The sequence below is a fragment of the Cnephaeus nilssonii genome, assembly GCF_951640355.1.
Source record: "Cnephaeus nilssonii genome assembly, chromosome: 17".
NCBI lineage: Eukaryota > Metazoa > Chordata > Mammalia > Chiroptera > Vespertilionidae > Cnephaeus > Cnephaeus nilssonii.
Window position 1 is genome coordinate 24,776,501 of NC_137088.1, and position 21,610 is coordinate 24,798,110.

At 42.9% G+C, this 21,610-nt stretch overlaps 1 protein-coding gene across 2 annotated transcripts in view; it reads left to right on the forward strand.

The window, feature by feature from the left end:
• The window catches only part of LOC307113612 (collagen alpha-4(VI) chain-like), a 115,394-nt gene that overhangs the window by 22,641 nt on the left and 71,143 nt on the right, over window positions 1–21,610 (forward strand). For both annotated transcript variants that reach the window (XM_079795428.1, XM_079795427.1), the window contains 5 exons: window positions 6,318–6,405; window positions 9,074–9,685; window positions 12,047–12,634; window positions 13,839–14,444; window positions 17,899–18,522. In XM_079795428.1, coding sequence (XP_079651554.1) covers window positions 6,330–6,405; window positions 9,074–9,685; window positions 12,047–12,634; window positions 13,839–14,444; window positions 17,899–18,522 — 2,506 coding nt within the window. In that variant the 5' untranslated portion in view covers window positions 6,318–6,329. The remainder of the gene's footprint in view (window positions 1–6,317; window positions 6,406–9,073; window positions 9,686–12,046; window positions 12,635–13,838; window positions 14,445–17,898; window positions 18,523–21,610) is intronic.

The window sequence follows — 21,610 nt, forward strand, 5'->3', positions numbered from 1 at the left end:
TTAATTGAACAAATTAATCTTAAAAAATAAATTGTCCTAATGAGTTAACTGTTTAAACAGCAAACTTTGAGAGAAATCTTTCTCTACTCCAAACCTATGAGAATTATTTCCAGAAAGAATTGTTATCTGATGCTATCTCTACCTAATCTCATTTCATTTAATGGCTTTGTTTTTTGCCTCCATGATGGGCCCTACATGTTCAACTGCAAACCCCCTTCAGCAGCTTAAATTCAATATAAACATCTTCATGGAATAGTATATATAATATAGATAGTAAGTCCTTAACATACAGACATTTTTCTCTTTGTTGATACAGCACACACATATGAACAGCTGTACAATGTTTATAAGCATTTGACTTTCCCACTAGATTTCCATACACAGCTCTGGTGCTTTATCTACAACTAAAAAGACTTCTCATTTTTTATGACTTATTGTATTATGCTAATAATTAGGTCATAATGAAATATTAAAATGTAGATACTCTAATTTTATATTTCATCTAACTTTATTAACCCAAGACTTAAAAAAGTTGAAGAATACAGTGGTGTGTGGAGCCTGTTTACTAGACTGTGAAAGCTGACAGTAAATTTTTAGAAACTCTGCAAGCCAGTTGTTAAATACAGTTTAAAATTATATTACATAAACTTAAAATTAAATAAATTATATTAAAGATAGTGAGTACTAAAAAAAGGTTGATGTATAGCAGTTTATTGTAATAATAATCATAGTAATAATGTATGAATTTATTTTGGGTCATTCTTTCTGGCACTGTCAAACTCTCAAGCTCTTTCCTCCCATACTGTCCTTAATCCATTAGAACAGTCTGTTCTTTAAGATTCATGCATTCATTAACTTGCATTTATTTTTATTTATTTATTTTTTACATTTTTATTGATTTCAGAGAGAAAGGGAGAGGGAGAGAGAGATAGAAACATCAATGATGAGAGAATATCATTGATTGGCTGCCTTCTGCACACCCCCTACTTGGGATCGAGCCTGCAACCCGGGCATGTGCCCTTGACTGGAATTGAACCTGGGACCCTTCAGTCTATAGACACTCTATCCACTGAGCCAAACCAGCTGGGGCCATTTACTTGCATTTAGATGAAAATTCATTGGGGAATAAGATATTTATAATCTTAAAGTATCTTTCCTCAAATTACTTATATGCCTCCTGGAGGAGGCATTAATGGGAAGTTGATGTAGAAACTGAGGGACAGAGAAATCCAATTATATCACATATGTTTTGGAAAATCACTGGACCAATTCCTTGGGGGAATGATTGTAATATAGTGGACGATAGAGTAGGTGTTTCAAATCAGCATCAAGCTCTCTGAATCATCACATAAACCTTGAGAGGTGAACTGGCTTGCTGAAATCCACAAAGAACACATGGTCAAGCTGAAACAGAATCAAGGCCTGTGGGCTCCCTTTGAAGTCGTGACTTCTCCCAGTATTTTCTGTTGGCATGGAATAAAAATAGATGTGTATCCGTGAGTCACTCTTAAGAAGTAAATTAAGCCTGCACAGTAGAAATGTGTCCTCAGGGAAGCAGGGTGACTACACCTACACGTTCTGAAAAGAGGATCTCAAATGTTGGGTGGGTGGCTATTTCTGAGCATCATGATATCATTTCATACAATATTCTGCTTAAAAGGCCCAAGATTTAAAAGTGACTTAGATACTGAGATTCTTGCTCAAATTCTTTGATAAGTTTAAAGAATGATCCTAAAAGTTTACTGAATTTCTTATCATTTCTGGTATGTAAAATTTCTTTCCCCAAATAGGTTGTTCAGTTCTGTAAACACAAAACAAAGTTTGTAATTCCATTCTCTGGAGCACCAACTATAGTGTTTTAGACATAAAACTGCTCTTTGAAGACCTAGTTGGTGGATAAAGGAACTTAGGTCTTGAGTTCATACTCTTACCCCAGGGTAAATTGCTCACAGGTCTTCATTTTACATGAAGTGGACACAGGGAAGTTAATGACAGTCTGGACTTAACAGATTTTCACTGAAGAGTTTGAAGCAGATGTTTTGAGGTCCAGGCATGTACCCTGGACCTGGAGTCAGGTTACCTGGGACAGAACCTGACAGTGCATGGCTATGTAGCTCTGGGATGCTACTTACCTTTTGGGATCTGATTTCTTCATTTCCATCAATGAAATGAGCAGAGTAAGATTTGCTCTGCTGGCCATTCCCAGGTTTGAGGTGAGGCACATGGAGATATTAGCATAGTAGTTTACAAACAGCAATCAAAAGTGAAAACCACATGAATTAAATAAAAATATGAATCAAACACACAAAACAAAGTAACTACTTTATTAATACACAATGCAAAGTATCAGTGTTCCTCTATTTCTTTAGATTACGGGTTTCAAATTAAGGGGAATACTTTAAAAAATATATATATTTTATTGATTTTTTACAGAGAGGAAGGGAGAGGGATAGAGAGTTAGAAACATCAGTGAGAGAGAAACATCGATCAGCTGCCTCCTGCACACCCCCTACTGGGGATGTGCCCATAACCAAGGTACATGCCCTTGACTGGAATCGAACCTGGGACCCTTCAGTCTGCAGGCGGATGCTCTATCCACTGAGCCAACCCAGTTAGGGCTTGTTCTCATTTTTAAACCATAGACTTTCTTAGAATCAAAATATAGATATGGATTTGGAAGTGGATGATTTCCATGGGGGCCTTTGGAACTGGCTCCAAGTTTAGGAGAGGGAAGTCTGATGTTCTGCTCCTTCTGGGAACATGTGAAGTATTTTGAGGCTAGCCTGATTTTATCAGGCAGATGTGCTCCTGAGAGATTTGAATATTTCTTCATGCCACAAATGTTTATCAGGTCATCCAGTGCTTGTATAAAAATACCAGCAAAATCATCCAGAAATGTTTATGTTCTAGCAAATAAATTCACTGTGGGAAACAAGTTCTACCCAGGCCCTATATGCTTTCTCCTTTTATAGTCATATCTGGACAACTTTTAACAGGGAAGTAAGTCTGAGGTATACACTCGGTATTTACAAGATTCTTCCTGAGTTGTGTCAGCAAGACCATTTTCCTTGAAACAGTGTGACAATATGTCCTTCTTTATTTTTATATTTTTGTCTTTTATTTTAATTGAATTTAGTGGGGTGACATTGGTTTGAAAAAAATCATAGAGTTTTCAAGTATACAAATAAATAAACATCATCTGCACACTGCATCATGCACCCATCACTACAAGCAGAATCTCTTTCCATCCCCATCCCCACCCCCTCTTTGCCCACCTCCAGCGACTATATATATACTAGAGGCCCAGTGTACAAAATTCGTGCACTGGGGAGGGTGTCCCTCAGCCCAGCCTGCACCCTCTCCAATCTGGGACACCTTGGGGGATGTCCAACTTCAGGCTTGAAGTCGAACGTCCCTTTCACAATCTGGGACCACTGGCTTCTAACCGCTCACCTGCCTGCCTGATTGCCCCCTAACTGCTCCTTTGCCAGCCTGATTGCCCCCAACTACTCTCCCCTGCTGGCCTGATCACCCCCAAGGCTTTTATTAGTATATATATGACCCTTCACAGAAAATTTTACTAACCCTGCTTTATAATAAGGGCTTGACAATTGAATCATTGGATCCAGACACCAAGATTTCCTTTCTTTGAATAGTGGAGGGAATAATTATCTTGTCTTTAAGTTGCCCTGAAATTAAAATGAGATAATGACTTAGAAAAGTATAAAAGCACCATATAAAGACAACTCTTTTTCATGTACTAAAAAGACAATAAAGTGGTAAAATGAAAAACACTATTTTTTTTATTCTCCCCCTTCCTTCCTTTACAGCCTTTATTTAAACTTTGAAATTTATAAAAATTTCACTCCAATTTTCATTTCTTTACATTCAATATTATTTTGTATTGGTTTCAGGTTTTATATTAGTTACAGAATAGTGGTTAGACAATCATATACTTTACAAAGTTTTCCCCAATATTTCCAGTACCCACCTGGCATCATACCATCATTACACTATTGACTATATTCCCTATTTAAGTGACAATGGGTTTACAGGTTCCTTCCAGTCTTTCTTTTGTGTTGTTCGCCTTACCTTTTCTTTCTCAAGTCTTCATCACTTTCCTTATATAGTATCTCAATTGGCCATCAAAACTCAGTGAAGGCACTGGGACATGCTTAATCCATTTTAGAGACCAGGACACTGAGGCCAATTCCAGTTGGCTGTGGAACTTGACTCAGTAACCCCCAGCTCCCGGGTCTCTGGAGCAGGTAGAAGGCTTCGCACTCACCGCCAAGTCATGCTCTGCCATGGGGCAGGGTGGCGTGAGCTTGCTTTTGGGTCAAGGCGGGAGCAGGAGTCGCTGCCTCTGAAGTGCGAAGGCCGCCTGGGCGAGGCCAGTTAGCACTGGGAGCTTGTCTGAATCACATCAGTCAGTCCGGTACCCTACAGTGCAGCACCCCTCCACTGAGGTGGCACCGCCCCTCAACCCCTGCCTCAGAGCTGCGGGTACTTGCTCCTCCCCCCGAGCTACCTTCCATGCCCCTTGATCCCTGGCTGGGCCCACCCACGTTTTGGGGCCACTGCAGAACCTCTCTCTCTCTGCAGTGAGGCAGATCCCTCCCCTTGGTCTCCGCAAAGCTGTGAATCTGTGACCAGAGGCCTGGTCTGTGTCTCAGCAACCCCATGCCTGTGATGTTCCCAGGGCCCAGCTGCACCTCCCTGGGCAGCGATATTCCCGGGGCCCCAAGGGAGTGCCTAGGCTGCCAGCCATGCCTCCCCTGGGCTGTGATGTTCCCAGAGCCTCATGGGAGTGGCTAGGCCGCCGGCTGCGCCTCCCCGGGGCAGTGATGTTCCCGGGGCCCCAAGGGAGTGGTTAGGTGGCTGGCCGAGCCTTCCCGGGGCAGTGATGTTCTCGGAGCTTCATGGGAGTGGCTAGGCCAACCGGCCATGCCTCCCTGGGGCGGCATGTTCCTGGAGTCCCATGGGAGTGGCTAGGCCAGCTGGCCATGCCTCCCTGGGGCTGCGATGTTCCTGGAGCCCCACAGGCGTGGCTAGGCAGGCTGCTGCCCCTCCTGGGGCCTGGACCCGGACCCCTCAGGTGGCATCTGGTGCTGCCCCCCCCCCCCCCTCCCTGGCCCAATGGACTGGTACCTTGTGGGTGGTGTATTCCTGCAATAGGGCTTCCTGCTGCGCTCTCCACCGGCCCGTCTGCTTGCCTCCCTTCTCTGCCGGCCCCGACTGCTTGCTTCTCTGCAGCTTTGTGGCTGCTTTCTATGCTGTCTTGATATGCAAATTAACCACCATCTTGGTTGGTTAATTTGAATACTCGTCCTGATTGGCTGGTGGGCGTGGCTTGGGCGTAGCAAAGGTGCGGTCAATTTGCATATTACTCTTTTATTAGGTAGGGGATACACACACACACACACACACACACTAGAGGCCTGGTACATGAAATTTGTGCATGGGGTGGGGGGGGACCCTCAGCCCAGCTTGCACCCTCTCCAATCTGGGACATCCCTCTCACAATCTGGTACTGCTGGCTCCTAACTGCTCACCTGCCTCCTGGCCTGATTGCCCCTAACTGCCCCCCTCTGTCAGCCAGGTCACCCCTAACTGACCCCCTGCCGGCCTGGTCGCCCTACGCAGCCTGCTGTTCAGTCGTTTGATTGTCCCTCGCTAACCCCCCTGCTGGCCTGGTTGCCCCATGCAGCCTGCTGTTCAGTCGTTTGGTCATCCCTCACTAACTCCCCTGCCGGCTGGGTCGCCCCACGCAGCCGGTGTTCGGTCATCCATCTGGTTGTTTCAGTCATGACGGCCCCTGGCTTTTTATATATTAGAATGTTTTTTTTTTTTGCTTCACCTTCTTTCATCCAGTCCTGCAGCCCACTCCCCTCTGACAGCTGTCAGTCTGTTCCATGTATCCATTCCTCTGAACCTATTTTGTTCATCAGTTTATTTTGTTCATTAGAGTCCACATATAAGTGAGATTGTATGGTATTTATCTTTTTCTGACTGGCTTATTTCACTTAGCATAATAATCTCCAGGTCCATCCAGGCTGTTGCAAAAGGTAAGATTTCCTTTTTTTTTTTAAATGGCTGAGTAGTATTCCACTGTGTAAATGGCCTTCTTTATTTTTATAAAGCTTTCATCTAGGGAAAGACAGTTGGGCTTTTAAAAAAAAATCAACTTAAAAAAATAAAAAAAAATTAAAAAAAAGAAAATCAACTGTATTGACAAATAATTAACATACGACATGATGCATCCATTTTAAGTGCATGAAGACAATGTTAATTATGAGGTTTCTTTTTCTCTCTAGGACATATCTAGAATGGAGACTTGGAAGACGTTTTGGGTGATCATCTTTCTTGCAGCTAGCTTTGGCTTCATCAACTCACAGAGAATTGGTAATACATCAGATTCTTAAGCCAAAATGATGACCTTGCCAGGAACCCAGTGGTAGTGACAATCTTAAAAGAAAATATTTCAGGACCTTCATAATTAATAAAAGGGAATTGTTTTTTTTTAAAAGAACTTAGAATCTGGAAGCTTTTAATGAACAATGGCCCCCCCCCCTTTTCTTCAGAGCTTAATTTCAAATGACAAAAAAAAAAGATATTAAAAAATACTATACTTTTGAATGAATTACTAGGCTCTGAAAAGCTTTTGTAAACATGAGCCTAGTCTATTGATTCTGTATTTTGTTTTGTCTCCTTTGGCGGAGCTATTCCCAGGGGTAAGTGTCATCACAAGATGGAGAACTTCACCAAATGCTAGTGACACCTCTGAAATGTTTTGCAGTCATTTTAACAGATGGTTGGGACTTTTCAAGATGAAAGTCTCACCAAGAGAAGAATGCTTGAGTAGTCGGAAGCCCCACTGAGGCAATATTGTGTTTTAAATATTCATATATAATTACATAGACTGTTATTTGTTGGAAAAAGGACACAAGGCTCTCTAAATTTCCCCTTCGGCTCTGACTCCTCTCACTTTTGAACAGAGACTGTGACTCAGTCTTTTCATGTTTCAAACACCTTCTCAAATGACACCTGCCTTTTCAATAGTCGTGATTTCACTTGGCTGTATGACCAAGATTAGGCAAAATTCCAAGAGGTGGTAGTATTCAGACTCTAGAAGTAATAAATGAGCTTCGTGTTTCTGGAGTATAGCAACCTTCCCAGCCCTTCTCTGTCTAACCTCTCAGGTGGTCGTTGCCTTTCTGTAATGTGGACTTTTAATTTAATCTTCCTTATGGCAGTCCAGGGTTTCCAATGCTGGCTCTTTGAATGGATTTACATGGGTTACGTTGCCTTTCTAGGTCTTATTTTCCTTATCTGTGAGATGGATAAATTGGATGCATTTTTAAGAAACTTGCACTGTTTCATTCAGTGCCTGCTGGACACATATGACTATTTAAATTAAAATAAATTAAAAGTTGATAATAAAATTTAAAATGTTCTTTCTCAGTTGTACTAGCTACATTTCAAGTGCTCAATAGGCATATGTACCCAGTGGCTACAGTATTGCCCTGCATAGTCTCATGGAAATATTTCTAGCTCTAAAATTTCCCGATTCCTTAATGTTCAATGGTTTCATTAATGTTCAATGTCTTCTCCTCTCCTCTTTCTCTCACTCCCTTTCTTTTCCCCAAATATTCCCTTCTTCAAGTATTTTTGGGTGACTACTCTATGCTAGACACTCGAGAGGTTGACAAACAAAAGGTATGGTGTTTGTTTCCACGAAGCTCACAGTCTAGTTGTTGAGATGGCCATTAATTGAATAAGTACACTAATGAATGTTATATTACAAACCAAGATAAAGAAAACACGATTCTATGGGAATTTACCAGAAGTAAAAGAAAAAGAAGGGATGAAAGAAAGAAGAAAAAGAAAGTTGCCAGGAGGAAGTGGGAGCATGGAAAGTTTCCCCCACTCCAACCCCACTCCCATCTGGCAATCATCAGTTTGTTCTCTGTATGTATGAATTTGTTTGTTTATTTATTTATTTTTTAACTCGATACGTAAGTGAAATGATATGGTATTTGTCTTTTTCGGTCTGACTTAGCATACTACCCTCTAGGTCCATCCGTGTTGCAAATGGTAAGGTTTCATCTTTTTTATGGCTGAGTTATAGTCCATTGAATATATGTACCACATCTTCTTTATTCATTTGTCCATGCTTTTAAAAATAATGCTGCAATGAGCATAGGTGTGCATATGCCTTTTTTGAATTCGCATTTTAGATTTCTCTGGATAAATACCCAGAAGTGGAATTGCTGGGTCATACGGTAGTTCTATTTTTAATTTTTTAAAGAAACTTGCATCCTGGGATTGCACCCATTTACAATCCCACTAATAGTGCGCAAGGATTCCCTTTTATTCATATCCTCACCAACACTTGTTGCTGGTTGATTTATTGACAATAGCCATTCTGACAGTTGTGAGGTGATATGTCATTATGGTTTTAATTTTCATTTCCCTGTTGATTAGTGACACTGAACATCTTTTCATATGTCTATTGGCCATCTGTATGTCCTCTTTAGATAAGTGTCTATTCAGGTCCTTTGCCCATTTTTTTTTCAATTGGATTGTTTGCTTTTTTGGTGTTCAGTTGTATGAGTTCCTTATATATTATTGGATAGTAACCCCTTATTAGGTGTATCATTGGTGACTATCTTATCCCATTTCAGCAGGTCGTCTTTTCATTTTGTTGATGGTTTCTTTTGCTGTGCAAAAACCACTTAGTTTGATGTAGTCCCATTTGTTTACTTCTTTTATTTCCCTGTTTTCCTTTATTCAGTTTAAGGGATGAATGGAAGGCCATGGTTAAGGATCTAATTGCAGGGTCAAATGTCTGATAGAATGGAACAGAGGGTGGCAGGTGAACAAGGGTCGATGATGGCCATGAGAAAGCAAAGATGATCACGTGCTTAGGCCGCATGCATATTAGCCATCACCAAAGAGCTGTGCAGGCCCACCTGTGGGTTGTAAAGGCACTAATTTGGGAGAGATGGATTTACAGCCAGTAGCTGCCAGTTTTGCAATGTTTTCATCTTAACTTGACTCTCTTCCCCAGTCTGCAGCCAGGCCTCTGTGGGAGATGTCGTGTTTCTAGTGGACACAAGCATCGACCCCCAATATACCCGCCACGTGCGGAACTTCTTGTACTCCATGGTGAATGGCTTCAATGTCAGCGGAGAGACCATCCGCGTGGGGCTGGCCCAGTACAGCGATGTGCCCCAGTCCGAGTTCCACCTTTCCACGTACCGCCGCAAAAGTGATGTGTTGAAACACCTTCGGAGGTTTCAGTTAAAGCCTGGGCGCCCTGGAGGCACCAAGATGGGCCTGGCCCTGCAGTTCCTTCTAGATCACCACTTCCAGGAAGCAGCGGGGAGCCGGGCGAGCCAGGGAGTGCCTCAGGTGGCCGTGGTGCTCAGCAGCCGCCCCTCCGAGGACCCTGTGCGGGAGCCTGCGGCGGCCTTTAGGCGGGCAGGCATCCTGCTCTATGCCGTTGGCGGCAGAGGTGCCCCTGTGGCCGCGCTCAGGGAGATGGCCAGCAGCCCCGCGGAGAAGTTTGCCTCTTTCATTCCCAACTTCTCTGCTCTGGGCAGCCTCACCCCCAAGCTGCGGAAGGATCTCTGTGACACGTTGGTAAAGGCAGCTCAACCTGTGGACCACGCCTCTCCAGGTACGCAGGCCTTTCCCTTCTTATTTCTTTTTTTCTTTTTTAAATTTAATTTAATTTAATTTAATTTAATTTAATTTAATTTATTTATTATGGTATCACATATTTGTCCTCATCCCCCATTCCCACCCCAAACCCCTCCCTATGTATGCCTCCACCCCTCTGTTGTCCGTGACCTCTGCTTAGGCTTATATGCATGCATACAAGTCCTTTGATTGATCTCTCCCCCTTCCCCCCACTCTCCCCTACCTTCCCTATTATACTCAAGGCTTTATCTCTTACTCATCCCGTGCACTGTCCTTACTTTCCATATTTGTGCATATTTGATTTTTAATATTAAAACTTTGCTAAACCATCTGTACTCTATGCTCTTCTCCAATCATGGACCTAAACTTATCAACTCTTTTATTTTTTTAATTCTGGGGGCTTTATGCTGGTTCTATATAGACATGTAGTATAAGTCCATTTTTGATGAAAGAAATATTTGTTCCTGTGGTATTGTTATTCCTAGATTAATTTTCCCATAGTGCCTGGATGGGGGGCAGAGAAGGGAGAGGGGCTTGTTTTACTACCATGAAGCTGGCTTATTTTGCTGTGAGTGTGTTGTAACGTACTGGTTAAGAGGACACATTTAGGGGAAAGAAAGATCTGGGTTCAAATCCCGATTCTCCACTTTCTGGAATGTGTCATCTTGAACATGTTACTTTATCTCTCTGAATCTATAAATTTTCTTTCTAGGAGGATAGTATCTGCCTCAGAGAGTTGTTGAAATAATTAAAGTTATGCAGGTAAAGTGCTTATCATAGTGCTTAGCTCATCAGAGATGCCCATACGCATTTCAGTCATTACCTGTGGTGATACACTTATCATCAACTTTGAACGTCTATTGGTGCTGATGGGGCATAAACTGGTAAACATTCTTTATAAATGAATTGCTAAGCTCCATAAGAAAGCACAGAATTTGAACAGAGAAAGAGAAGATCGCTTGTGGGTTCCATCAAAATCCACAAGAGGATAGAGCCTTCATTACTTATTCTCTATTGTGATATTTTTAGATAGGGTGGGTGAACTGGAAGAAGTGCTAAAACTTTTGAAGCATTTGATGCCACAGGTGGGTGGTAGTAATATTGCTCTTGGACAGCCAAGTTGTGTATCTTACTGTTGCATAGTACTTCCAGGTGCACCAAGAGGTTTTATACACATGGTAATAACTAGTTTGCTTGGCACTAGGTAGTTTTCAAAACCTGTTTGCATTGCCCATCTGACTGGTACATAGATACATAATGCTTTTTGTTGTTAGATACACAGGGCAATTAGCATTTGTTTTTACATAGTTACATAAGGCAATCAGTATTATTTATTTGCATTTTCATGTGAGGAAACTGAAGCCCAGGTAACATAACTGATGGCAGGGCTAGGACTTGATCCCAAGTCTTTCAGAGCAGGCCCATTTCAATAGAAAGGTGTCTGGGATTGTGTTCATAGGGAACAGAGCCTAAGGCAAGGACTTGGATGCACATTATTTGTCATGGAAGAGCTCCCAAAGCAGGTTGGTAAGGATGTAGGACAGAGAAGTAGAGGAGAGAAAGGAAGGGTATGATCTTAGGCAGAAGTTCCACAGAGGGTAGTTTTAGCCTGATCCTACAGGAGAACTCAGGATTGTCTTGACCCAGGGCAAGGAGCTAGACTTTGTAGGCAAAGTCGCTCCAGCACCTGAAAAGTCCTCTGAAGAGCAGTGTATAGAAATAGTAAAAAGGGATCCAAAGGACCTGGGCAGAACACACTGATCTTATCTGCTACAGTAGATTATCTTATTTCATCCTCAAAACAATCCCATGAGGTTGCGAGGGCTGGTGGAAATATTTCAGTGCTGTAGAGAGAGAATGGAGGGTCATAGAGGTGAGTGATAACAGGTCACAGGGCTGCTAAGAGGTAGAGCGACAATGAAATGAATCCTAGAACCTGGGATACATTCCAGCTTTCTGACCTGTTGGTGCCAGCAAATTCCTAGAAAGGAAATTTGTTCCCACTGGAGAGAGAACAGCTCCCTTCTCGGCATACTGCTGCCTGTATAGAAGCATTTTTCCTCTTAACGAGAGTTAAGGATTGTCCAAGTGGATTTCAAGGTTGGAGGTATCAGCAGAGCGTGCCAGAAGCCCCAGAAGATGATGGAGTGGAGGGAAGGAAAGGCTCAGGGGATGTTGTTGCTTTTCTGAGCACAGCATCATTTGGGGTGTCTGAGGACCACTGAGCATAGGTTGCTTGGCATTGCTCTCCCTTTCTGTATACCATTTGGCTCCACGGGTTCTAAGCATTTCGAGTGAAGGTCCACAGACCCTATCCCTTTTGTCCTCTCTGTTGCAGCTTGCAGAGAAGCGGTCCTGGCAGATATTGTCTTTCTAGTAGACAGCTCAACCAGCATCGGACCTCAGAACTTCCAGAAAGTGAAGAACTTCCTTCACTCTGTCGTCTTGGGACTTGACATCAGCAGTGACCAGGTCCGAGTGGGCCTCGCTCAGTATAATGACAACATCTACCCGGCCTTTCGGCTAAACCAGTACCCTCTGAAGAGTGTGGTTCTGGAGCATATCCAGAATCTGCCCTACCGTACAGGAGGCACCAACACAGGGGCCGCCCTGGAGTTTATCAGGACCAACTACCTGACTGAGGCAGCTGGCAGCCGGGCCAAGGACACGGTTCCTCAGATAGTTATCCTGGTGACAGACGGAGAGTCAAATGACGAAGTCCAGGAGGCAGCTGACAGATTGAAAGAAGACGGCGTTGTTGTGTATGTGGTAGGCATCAACGTCCAGGATGTCCAGGAGTTGCAAAAAATAGCCAGTGAGCCATTTGAGAAGTTCCTCTTTAACACGGAAAACTTCAACATCCTGCAGGATGTCTCAGGAGGCATTCTTCAGTCACTGTGCTCAGCAGCGGAGGGTACAAAAAAAGGTAAGAAGCTGGATCAAACCCAACGTTCCAATCAGGATGCCTACGGACAATATGAGCCAGGATACACTGAGCACAGTGGGAAGTAGGAGAAGGAGCTGTCTGCCATCCCTGGAGAGAACCTGGGGACACTTCCTGAACGAAGGAACATCTGAGCTGGGAGTGAGGGATGAATGAAGTTCTCATGTGTAGTGAAGAACACCCTGCCATGTTTTTTTATTTTATTTTATTTTATTGATTTTTTTTACAGAGAGGAAGGGAGAGGGATAGAGAGCTAGAAACATCGATGAGAGAGAAACATCGATCAGCTGCCTCCTGCACCCCCCCACAGGGGATGTGCCCACAACCAAGGTACATGCCCTTGACCGGAATCGAACCTGGGACCCTTCAGTCCGCAGGCCGACGCTCTATCCACTGAGCCAAACCAGTTTCGGCAACCCTGCCATGTTGATAAGAGGACATAGCATGGATTTTGAAGTCCAGAAGATATGTTTAAAATTATTTAAAAAAATGTTTTCTTTTAAAATTAATGGTTAGAGAGAGAGGGAGGGAGAGAGAGAGAAAAACAACAACACATCGATCGGCTGCTTCCTGCATGCTTCCCACTGGGGTTCAAGCCCACAACATGTGCCCTGACCCGGAATCAAACCAGGGACCTATTAGTGCATGGGTTGATGCTCAACCATTGAACCACACTGGCCAGGACAGAAGACATGTTTTCTTCTTCTTCTTCTTTTTTTTAATTCTGTCTTTGCTACTTTCTAGTTATGTGAGCATGGACAAGCAGTTAAACTTCACGTTAGTTTTCTCATCTGAACAATGAAGATAATAATACCTATCAGCAGGATGGTTTATGAGGATTGAATCAGATAGAGTACATAAAAATCTCTAGCACAAAGTAACTGCTCAGTATATGTTAACTTCCCTTGCCTCCTCCATTGGTGGAAAAAGAATTATTGAAAGATACTTTAGTCTAATGGAGCAGACAACACAGGCAGCAGGAGTATAAGAGGGAGAGGGTCTCGTGACAGTCTCGCGTGGAGGAGGTGGAAGTACAATATGTACAGTGTTACATATATAGAGTACTTCTGCCTCTTACGTACCCCTCCCTCACAAAATCACCCTTGTGTTCCATTTCCATGATACCTTGATTTGATTGACTTTCTCTTCTGTGCCTTTCCCTCCCCCTTTCTCTCTCCTTTTCCAGAATTCACCCAGGCCTATGCAGATGTGGTCTTTCTTGCCGACACCTCACAGAACACATCACAGGCCAGTTTCCAGTGGATGCGAAATTTCATCTCCAAAGTGGTCAAAATGCTAGATGTTGGCAGGAACAAGTACCAGATTGGGCTGGCTCAGTATGGTGGTCAAGGTCACACGGAGTTTTTGCTCAATACCTACCAGAGACAGGATGAGATGACTGCTCACATCCATGAGCACTTTGTTGTCCGGGGAGGCTCCAGGAGGACAGGCAAAGCTCTGCGATACCTTCATCAGACCTTCTTCCAGGAGGCAGCGGGAAGCCGGTTTCGCCAGGGCATTCCCCAATATGCTGTGGTCATTACCTCAGGCAAATCGGAGGATGAAGTCTGGGATGCCGCACAGACATTGAGGGAGAAAGGTGTGAAAGTCATGTCTGTGGGCGTACAGGACTTTGACAGAAGAGAACTGGAGGGGCTGGGGACCCCACCCCTTATCTATGAGATGCAAGGACAAGATGGAGTCAGACAGGTGATACAAGATGTGAATACGGTGATCCAAGGCATGGGGCAGTCCGGGTCCAGGATAGAGGCCGAGAAGGACACTACAGTAGGTAAGGTTTGATCTCTAGGTATGTGAGCTGCTGGGAAGTCTCAGCATAACAGGAAAGTCTGGGGAAAGGGCAGAGATGGGGGACACTCTGGATTCCTCAGCACTGGGACACTGGCACTGGTAGATGGGAAAGAGGAGAGGGCATGGAGCTGCCTCAGGCACAAACCTTGTATTAATTAACTATAGTAACAATGATGCTGCATAGTAAGTCATCCAAAGAGGCAGTGACTGCAAAGAAGCATTTGTTTTCACAGATGTGCCAGGGGTCAGATCTTCTTTGAGTTCAATTAAATGGCTTTGCTAATCTTGCCTTGGCTTATTCACAGATTTGGGATTTGGCTGAGGGTTGGCTGGTCTTCATTTGACTCTGCTCCATAGCTTTCTCCCTTCTTCCTCCCACAACCATTAGGCTAGTCTAAGCATATTCTTCCCATGATAACTTTAAAGGTTCAAGAGAGAAAATGCAATTACATAAGCACTTTTGAGACCTCTGCTTCATCATCTGCTAACATTCCATTGGCCAAAACAAGTCACATGGCCATGTCATCGTCCATGGAGAGAAAAAGTATATTTCCACCATGGAAGTGGGAAGTAGGGAGTAATTATTTCTGTACTATAATCCAGGTTACCATATACCTTTTCCAGAAGGAGCATTCAGGCTTCTCACCAGAGATTAAATACAGTCCTTCCTTAGGTTGGCATTCAAAATGCCTAAGGGAGACACTATAGGCATTTTGGGTGGGACAATTCATAATGTAGGACTGTCCTTTGCATTGCTAGAGCTTTTATTTTTTTTAAAAAAATATATTTTTATTGATTCCAGAGAGAGTACAGGAGAGGGAGGGAGAGATAGAAACATCAATGATGGAAAGAATCATTGATTAGCTGCCTCTTGCACGCCCCACACTGGGGATCGAGCCTGCAATCAGGCATGTACCCTGACTGGAAATTGAACCACGTCCTCCTGGTTCATAGGTCGTCGCACAACCACTGAGTCATACTGGCCAGGCTTGCTAGAGGTTTAACATCCCTGGTTCCTGCCAGTAGCACCCCTGAATCTTATGACAATCCCAAGACCACTATATACATTTCCAAATGTTTTCTGGGAATGGGTACCACTGTTGGTTGAGAACCACCGAGACTTATCTCTTATACATTCTAATCACTAGCCAAGCTGAACTACCCACCATTTGCTGTATATGTCTCATGTTTTCTCCCCTCTGTCTCTGCCCTGAATGCACTGTACCGTCAGCCTGGAATTCTTCATCCTTCAGTTCTTAAGTTACCTTCTTTGTGGAGCACCCCCACAGCTAAAAGCTTGGTGTGGCTTCTAGTGTATCCCCACAACTAGAAGCAATCAATCCCCACTTTCTCTGAATTATCATAGCTCTGCCTAGACCTCTCAACATCTAGAACCTGAGGGTCCTTAGAATTTTACAGGCAGAAAAGACAAACATATGTGAGACGAGAAGAGGAAAATCCAAATAGAGCTAATAAAGAACTGACAAGAACCTATGGGCACTATATGAAGTAGAAATAGAACAAAAGGAGGGTGTGGTGGAGAACCTGGGAGGAATTGTGTTGGTCCCTCAATAATGGGTGTGATTTTAATATACAAGGAGAAGGTTACTCTCGGTAAGGGGAAGAACATGAATAAGGGTGTGGAAGTGGAAATGGGCTGGATGAATGCGGAAGAAGGTGAAAAAATGGAGACAATTGGGATGGGGGGCGGATTTAGAGGGAGCTAGGGATGAGGTTAGATTAGGTAGGATGGACCCTGATTATGGGGTCCCAAAGGCACTGGAAAGTAGCAGTAGGCTTTTAAGCAGGAAAAATGATGGGATCAAAATGGTCTTTAAGAAATCCTTTAGTGGGCAGGCTGAATTCCACATGACACCTCTTACTCAGAAGGACTTTAAGGCTGAGCCATCATCTGTCCAAATAGAGAGGGTGCCTGGGTCTGGCCAGTGGTGGCTCTGATAATGAGGAAAGGGGACTCATCCTCATGACAACCTGAAAGGAGACTAATAGCACTTGGTACCAGCAGGTGAAGGAAGGGATGAGTCAAAGATGCTTGGGTTTCTACAGAAGGTGTTTCAGATTTGGCAAAATCGGGGGCAACATCCTTTTTTAAAATCTAGGATTGATTTTTGGCTCTTTGTAAAAAAGGACCAAAGGGGAAATTTTAGGAAACCAAGAAACCAAAGATAATCAAAAGATTATTCTGTTGACCCTACAAGCTCTTCTCCCAGTTTTGTTTCACCATATTCAGCTGGTTTCAGCCTCCTGTGTATATGGTTTTGGATCTCTGCTAGGGAGATTTTTATTTTACCAAAAAGGCCCAAACATCCAAGCATATTTGGGCCTTTTTGGTATGTGGACACAGTGTTTTTAAAAAATTTTTTATTGTTGTTGTTGTGTTTTTTTTTTTTTTTTTACAGTAAGCACTGCCTTAAATTGTGAAAGAGGTTTGGACTTCTCTTAGAAGGGGGTTTAATGCAGTCCTAACTCCAATACCTCATTTAAGGCAGATTAAAGGGAAGATTCTTTTATAGCAAAATAAAATAGCCATTAAGCCCAATTTTTGGACAAAGATTTTTGATGGGAACTTGTGATATTTCATGTTGAAATAACATGAAATTTATAGAGGAAGCTGTATCTGTTAACAGTCACAATTTACTGTTTCCATCTTTTACCAGGACAGAGGCAAAGTTATTAAATCCAGGAGGTTTCAGGCCTATAAAAGAGAATTTGACCCAGGGTTTTCTGAAATTCGAAAAATGATGAAAAAACTAGTCAAGCAAGACTCAGATGCTTCTAATGGACTCAATGAATTGAAACATGACCTTAAAGCACTTTCTTGTGGATACAGATATATTTACAAATTTTGCAAATATTGTGAATACTCTTTCATGTGAAAAATTTGGGGATAGGTATGAACCCTGTGATGTTCTTTGACCATCATACCAAATGATGGTCATAAAGCCTTCCACTAAATTCTAAAATGTATTAATATAAGTTAGTATAATACATATTGTTACAATTTTAATACTAAATATTACAGTATATAAAAATAAATATATAAATATTATCCTATATAATAAGGATGTAATATGCAAATGGTCATTACGCCATGAAGTGTAACAACTGGATCACGGATCAGCAGGAGGGTGGGGCAGCGAGCTATAAGCAGGTGGTGGAGAGCTACAGGCGGGGGCAGGGCAGCAAGCTATGGGAGGGGCGGGGGGACAGAGGGAGCTATAGGAGGGCGGGGCAGTGGGCGGAGAGCTACTGGAGGGTGGCAGAGAGCTACTGGCGAGCTACTGGCACACAGATTCGTGCGCAGGGCTACTAGTGGTATATAAAATATAGCATGACTTTTATATACAAAATGAATGTTGTCTTTCTTATTCTGTTCTGGTGCCTAAAACCCTTCTTTTTGTTTTTGTTCATAGCATGTCCCACTGCTATCCCTGCTGACTTAGTATTCCTCATTGAGGAATTTAGCAGGGTTAGGCAATCGAATTTCCAACAAGTTGTCAATTTCTTAAAGACCACCATCAGCTCTCTAAGCATTTTTCCCGATGTGAGAATGGGCTTGGTCTTTTACGGTGAGAAGCCACGACTTGAGTTTTCACTGGATACATTTCAGACTCCAGTCAAAATCTTGGAGCATTTGGACAAATTAACTTACCAGGGACAGAGAGGAAGGACCAAGACTGGTGCTGCTTTGGATTTCCTAAGGAAGGAGGTTTTCATTCCGGAGAAGGGCAGCCGGTCCAAGCAAGGTGTGCAGCAGATAGCTGTGGTCATCACGGAAGGCTTCTCCCAAGACAACGTGTCCAGACCGGCTTCTCTCCTGCGCAGGGCAGGGGTTACCGTCTATGCAGTGGGCACCCAGCTTGCCTCCAAGAGTGAGGACCTGGAGAAGATAGCATCCTATCCCCCTTGGAAGCACGTCATCCCACTGGAATCCTTTTTGCAACTCTCCATTGTGGGAAGCAAGATTAAAAACAAGCTCTGCCCTGAGACAGGCAAAAGAGTTTCCATTACTGGGATGGGCTATGCCGTGCCAGAAGGTAGGAGGACCTTTTCCAAATTTTATATATATATATATAATGTTTACTCTGCTTGCTCTATGCATCCACTCATTTCTTCTCCTGTCCTCAACCCCTCACCACGTTCAAGAGAAGATTTTGGAGTCAATTTATTAAAACACCAAAACACAAAACTTATAAAGTTAAAATGATTTTATCTTGATTCCTAACAGTGCAGAAGAATGTGAAGTAAATAGTGAACACCCCTCCCTCTTTCTATCTTACCCCTCATCCATTTTAACAGGTAGATGAAACAATATGTATATTTACAGTGGATTGGCCAAATCTTAAGTCACACAAAGCAGGAAACTATTTCTAAAAGGATACAGACCTTCTTGAAATTTAAAACTTTTAAGTTAAAAAATAAATGAAGATCAATTTCCCAATCTTTCGTGTAGGGCCATCGCTTCTTTGAATATGAGCCCTACTGATTGGAATTCTGAATATTTTCTTCATCAATCACCCAATAGTGTATTTTCTATAGTTTCCATTTTCTTTAAAGTGGGAAGATAACTTAGCTACTTTTTTTTTTAATATATTTTATTGATTTTTTACAGAGAGGAAGAGAGAGGGATAGAGAGTTAGAAACATCGATCAGCTGCCTCCTGCACATACCCTACTGGGGATGTGCCCGCAACCAAGGTACATGCCCTTGACCGGAATCGAACCTGGGACCCTTGAGTCCGCAGGCCGACGCTCTATCCACTGAGCCAAACCGGTTTCGGCTAACTTAGCTACTTTTGAAGCAATCTGAGCACAGAAATACTTATTGATTTTTATGATCTCAGAAATCCCATCTTTTATGGTGCTAGCCAGTACACCAACCATTTCTTTGATAACAACTGGCCTTTATTGGCTTTCTAAGCAGTTAACCTGGTTTTCATAATTGCAACAAACCTTTTATTCACCCTCATATCCTACTGATTTGCACAATATATGATTGGTTGTGTAATTATAATAACAAAACTGCCATAAACAGGGTAGGGACAAACCCACATTGCTCTTAGTAGGCTTATTCTTCCACTAAACAAAGCAGAACTGTGTAATGTTCAACTGGGAGCTTCCAGGGAGAAGGCACTCAGAGCATTGTGGGACTATTGCTCATGTGTTGCAGAGGGAAGGGAGAATGTCAATGATCTGGGGTGCCCTTAAGAGGAGGTTAGTTAGTAGACCTCCTATTGTATATGCAGTTAAAAAAAAAAAACCACCAGAGAAAACATAGCTGTAAAGTATGTGCACCTTGGAGTCAAATTGCCTGAATTAAAAAATATATATTTTTAATTGATTTCAGAGAGGAAGGGAAAGGGAGAGAGAGATAGAAACATCAATGATGAGAGAGAACCATTGATCAGCTGCCTCCTGCATGCCCTCCACTGGGGACCGAGCCTGAAACTGGGGCATGTACCCTGATGGGAAATCGAACTGTGACCTCCTGGTTCATGGGTTGTTGCTCAACCACTGAGCAACACTGGGTAGGGCAAGTTGCCTGAATTTTAAATCCCAAATTTGCCACTTACTGGCTGTTATAAATATCTTTGTGCTTATCTGTCTACTTGTCTATTTTTGTCCACCCATGGTCATATTTCTTAGCTTCCAATCAGAATTATGGAAAGAAGATGACAACTTGAAATGTAGATAATTAACTTAAAAATGCAAGGTTGTGATGATATCTTCAGGGGAAAACGACTCTGCTGTTCTTTTTTTTAATTTTTATTTTTTAAAGCAATTACTAAATGATCTTGTAATTTTTTGGATTACTTGTACTAAGGTCTAGAGATTTAAAATAAATAAATTCCCATCTTTTTCTTTGGCCTGTATATTTCTCTATCCTGGGAATGAGGAATAAAATCATTAACTATGATTTTCACTTCCTTGTGCATCCCTTGCCTCTATTCCATAGGGAAGGAGAGAAGTCTCCCTCTCTCTCCTTCTGTTGTACAAAAAGTATAAAGACTTGAGGGTTGACTTATTTCCCCAGACTGCACAGCAGCTAAAAAGAAACCAGGAATCAGGAAAATCAGCTCAAAGTATAGAGGAGCTGAGGATTGGGAGTAACGTAGAGGTAAATAGAAGTTGGGATATTTTTACCAGAATTGTGTCCTGGCTGATCATAATGTTCCTAATATCTACCATTTATTGGTCATCTGTTATATGTCAGCCACTCGGCTCAGCACTTTGTGTATGTCATAGATGTGGATGCTTAGTAGCAGCCAGACTGTAAGAAATATTCCTCCCACCTCAGCCCTCCCAAATCTCCCTCTGCCAAGATTCACAAGAATGTGTAGTGTCAGGCAGTATTCAGGGCTCTTGGCTCCCAGTAGTCAGGGCTCTTACGGCCCTGGGCTGCCGCGGAGCCTCTTTGGGCCACTGCTGCAGGGGGCTGGCTGTACAGAAGCCCTTCCCGCACAGTGGCCCTTTTCTCAGACTCGGGCTACTATCTACCTGTCACCAGTGGGTGCTGGGTTCCAGCAGGGTCCGAGTCGGCCTGTGGACTGAAGGGTCCCAGGTTCAATTCCGGTCAAGGGCATGTGCCTTGGTTTCGGACACATCCCCAGTGGGAGGTGTGTAGGAGGTAGCTGATCGATGTTTCTCTCTCATCGATGTTTCTAACTCTCTATCCCTCTCATTTCCTCTCTGTAAAAAAATCAATAAAATATATCTTTAAAAAAAAAAAAAGAATGAGATGTAACTTCCTCCTCACTCCTTTCAGTCAGGGTGACCCAGCTTTGTGTTATTAATGTCCGGATTCCCTTGACCCAGGAAAGAATCGATAGATCGTCTGCATTCTTTTTTCATAATTTTTCTCTTCATTCTCCAAGCATTTGACAAACATGGTAGGGGCAGATCCCTCCTCTCCACACCCTTCTAAGACACGCCCCCTTCCAATGCCTGCCCCTCTAGGGTAGGGATGCCCAGTTGAATTGGAAGTTCATTCAGATAAGTAATAATTTTTAAAAAAAGTATAAGTATGTCTCATATTGGCTGGACCAGAGTCCTCCCAAATGAAGGCATGAGCAACGGAGCCCAACTCCTGCCTCAGACCACTTCCCTTTGAGCCAGAAAACATGAA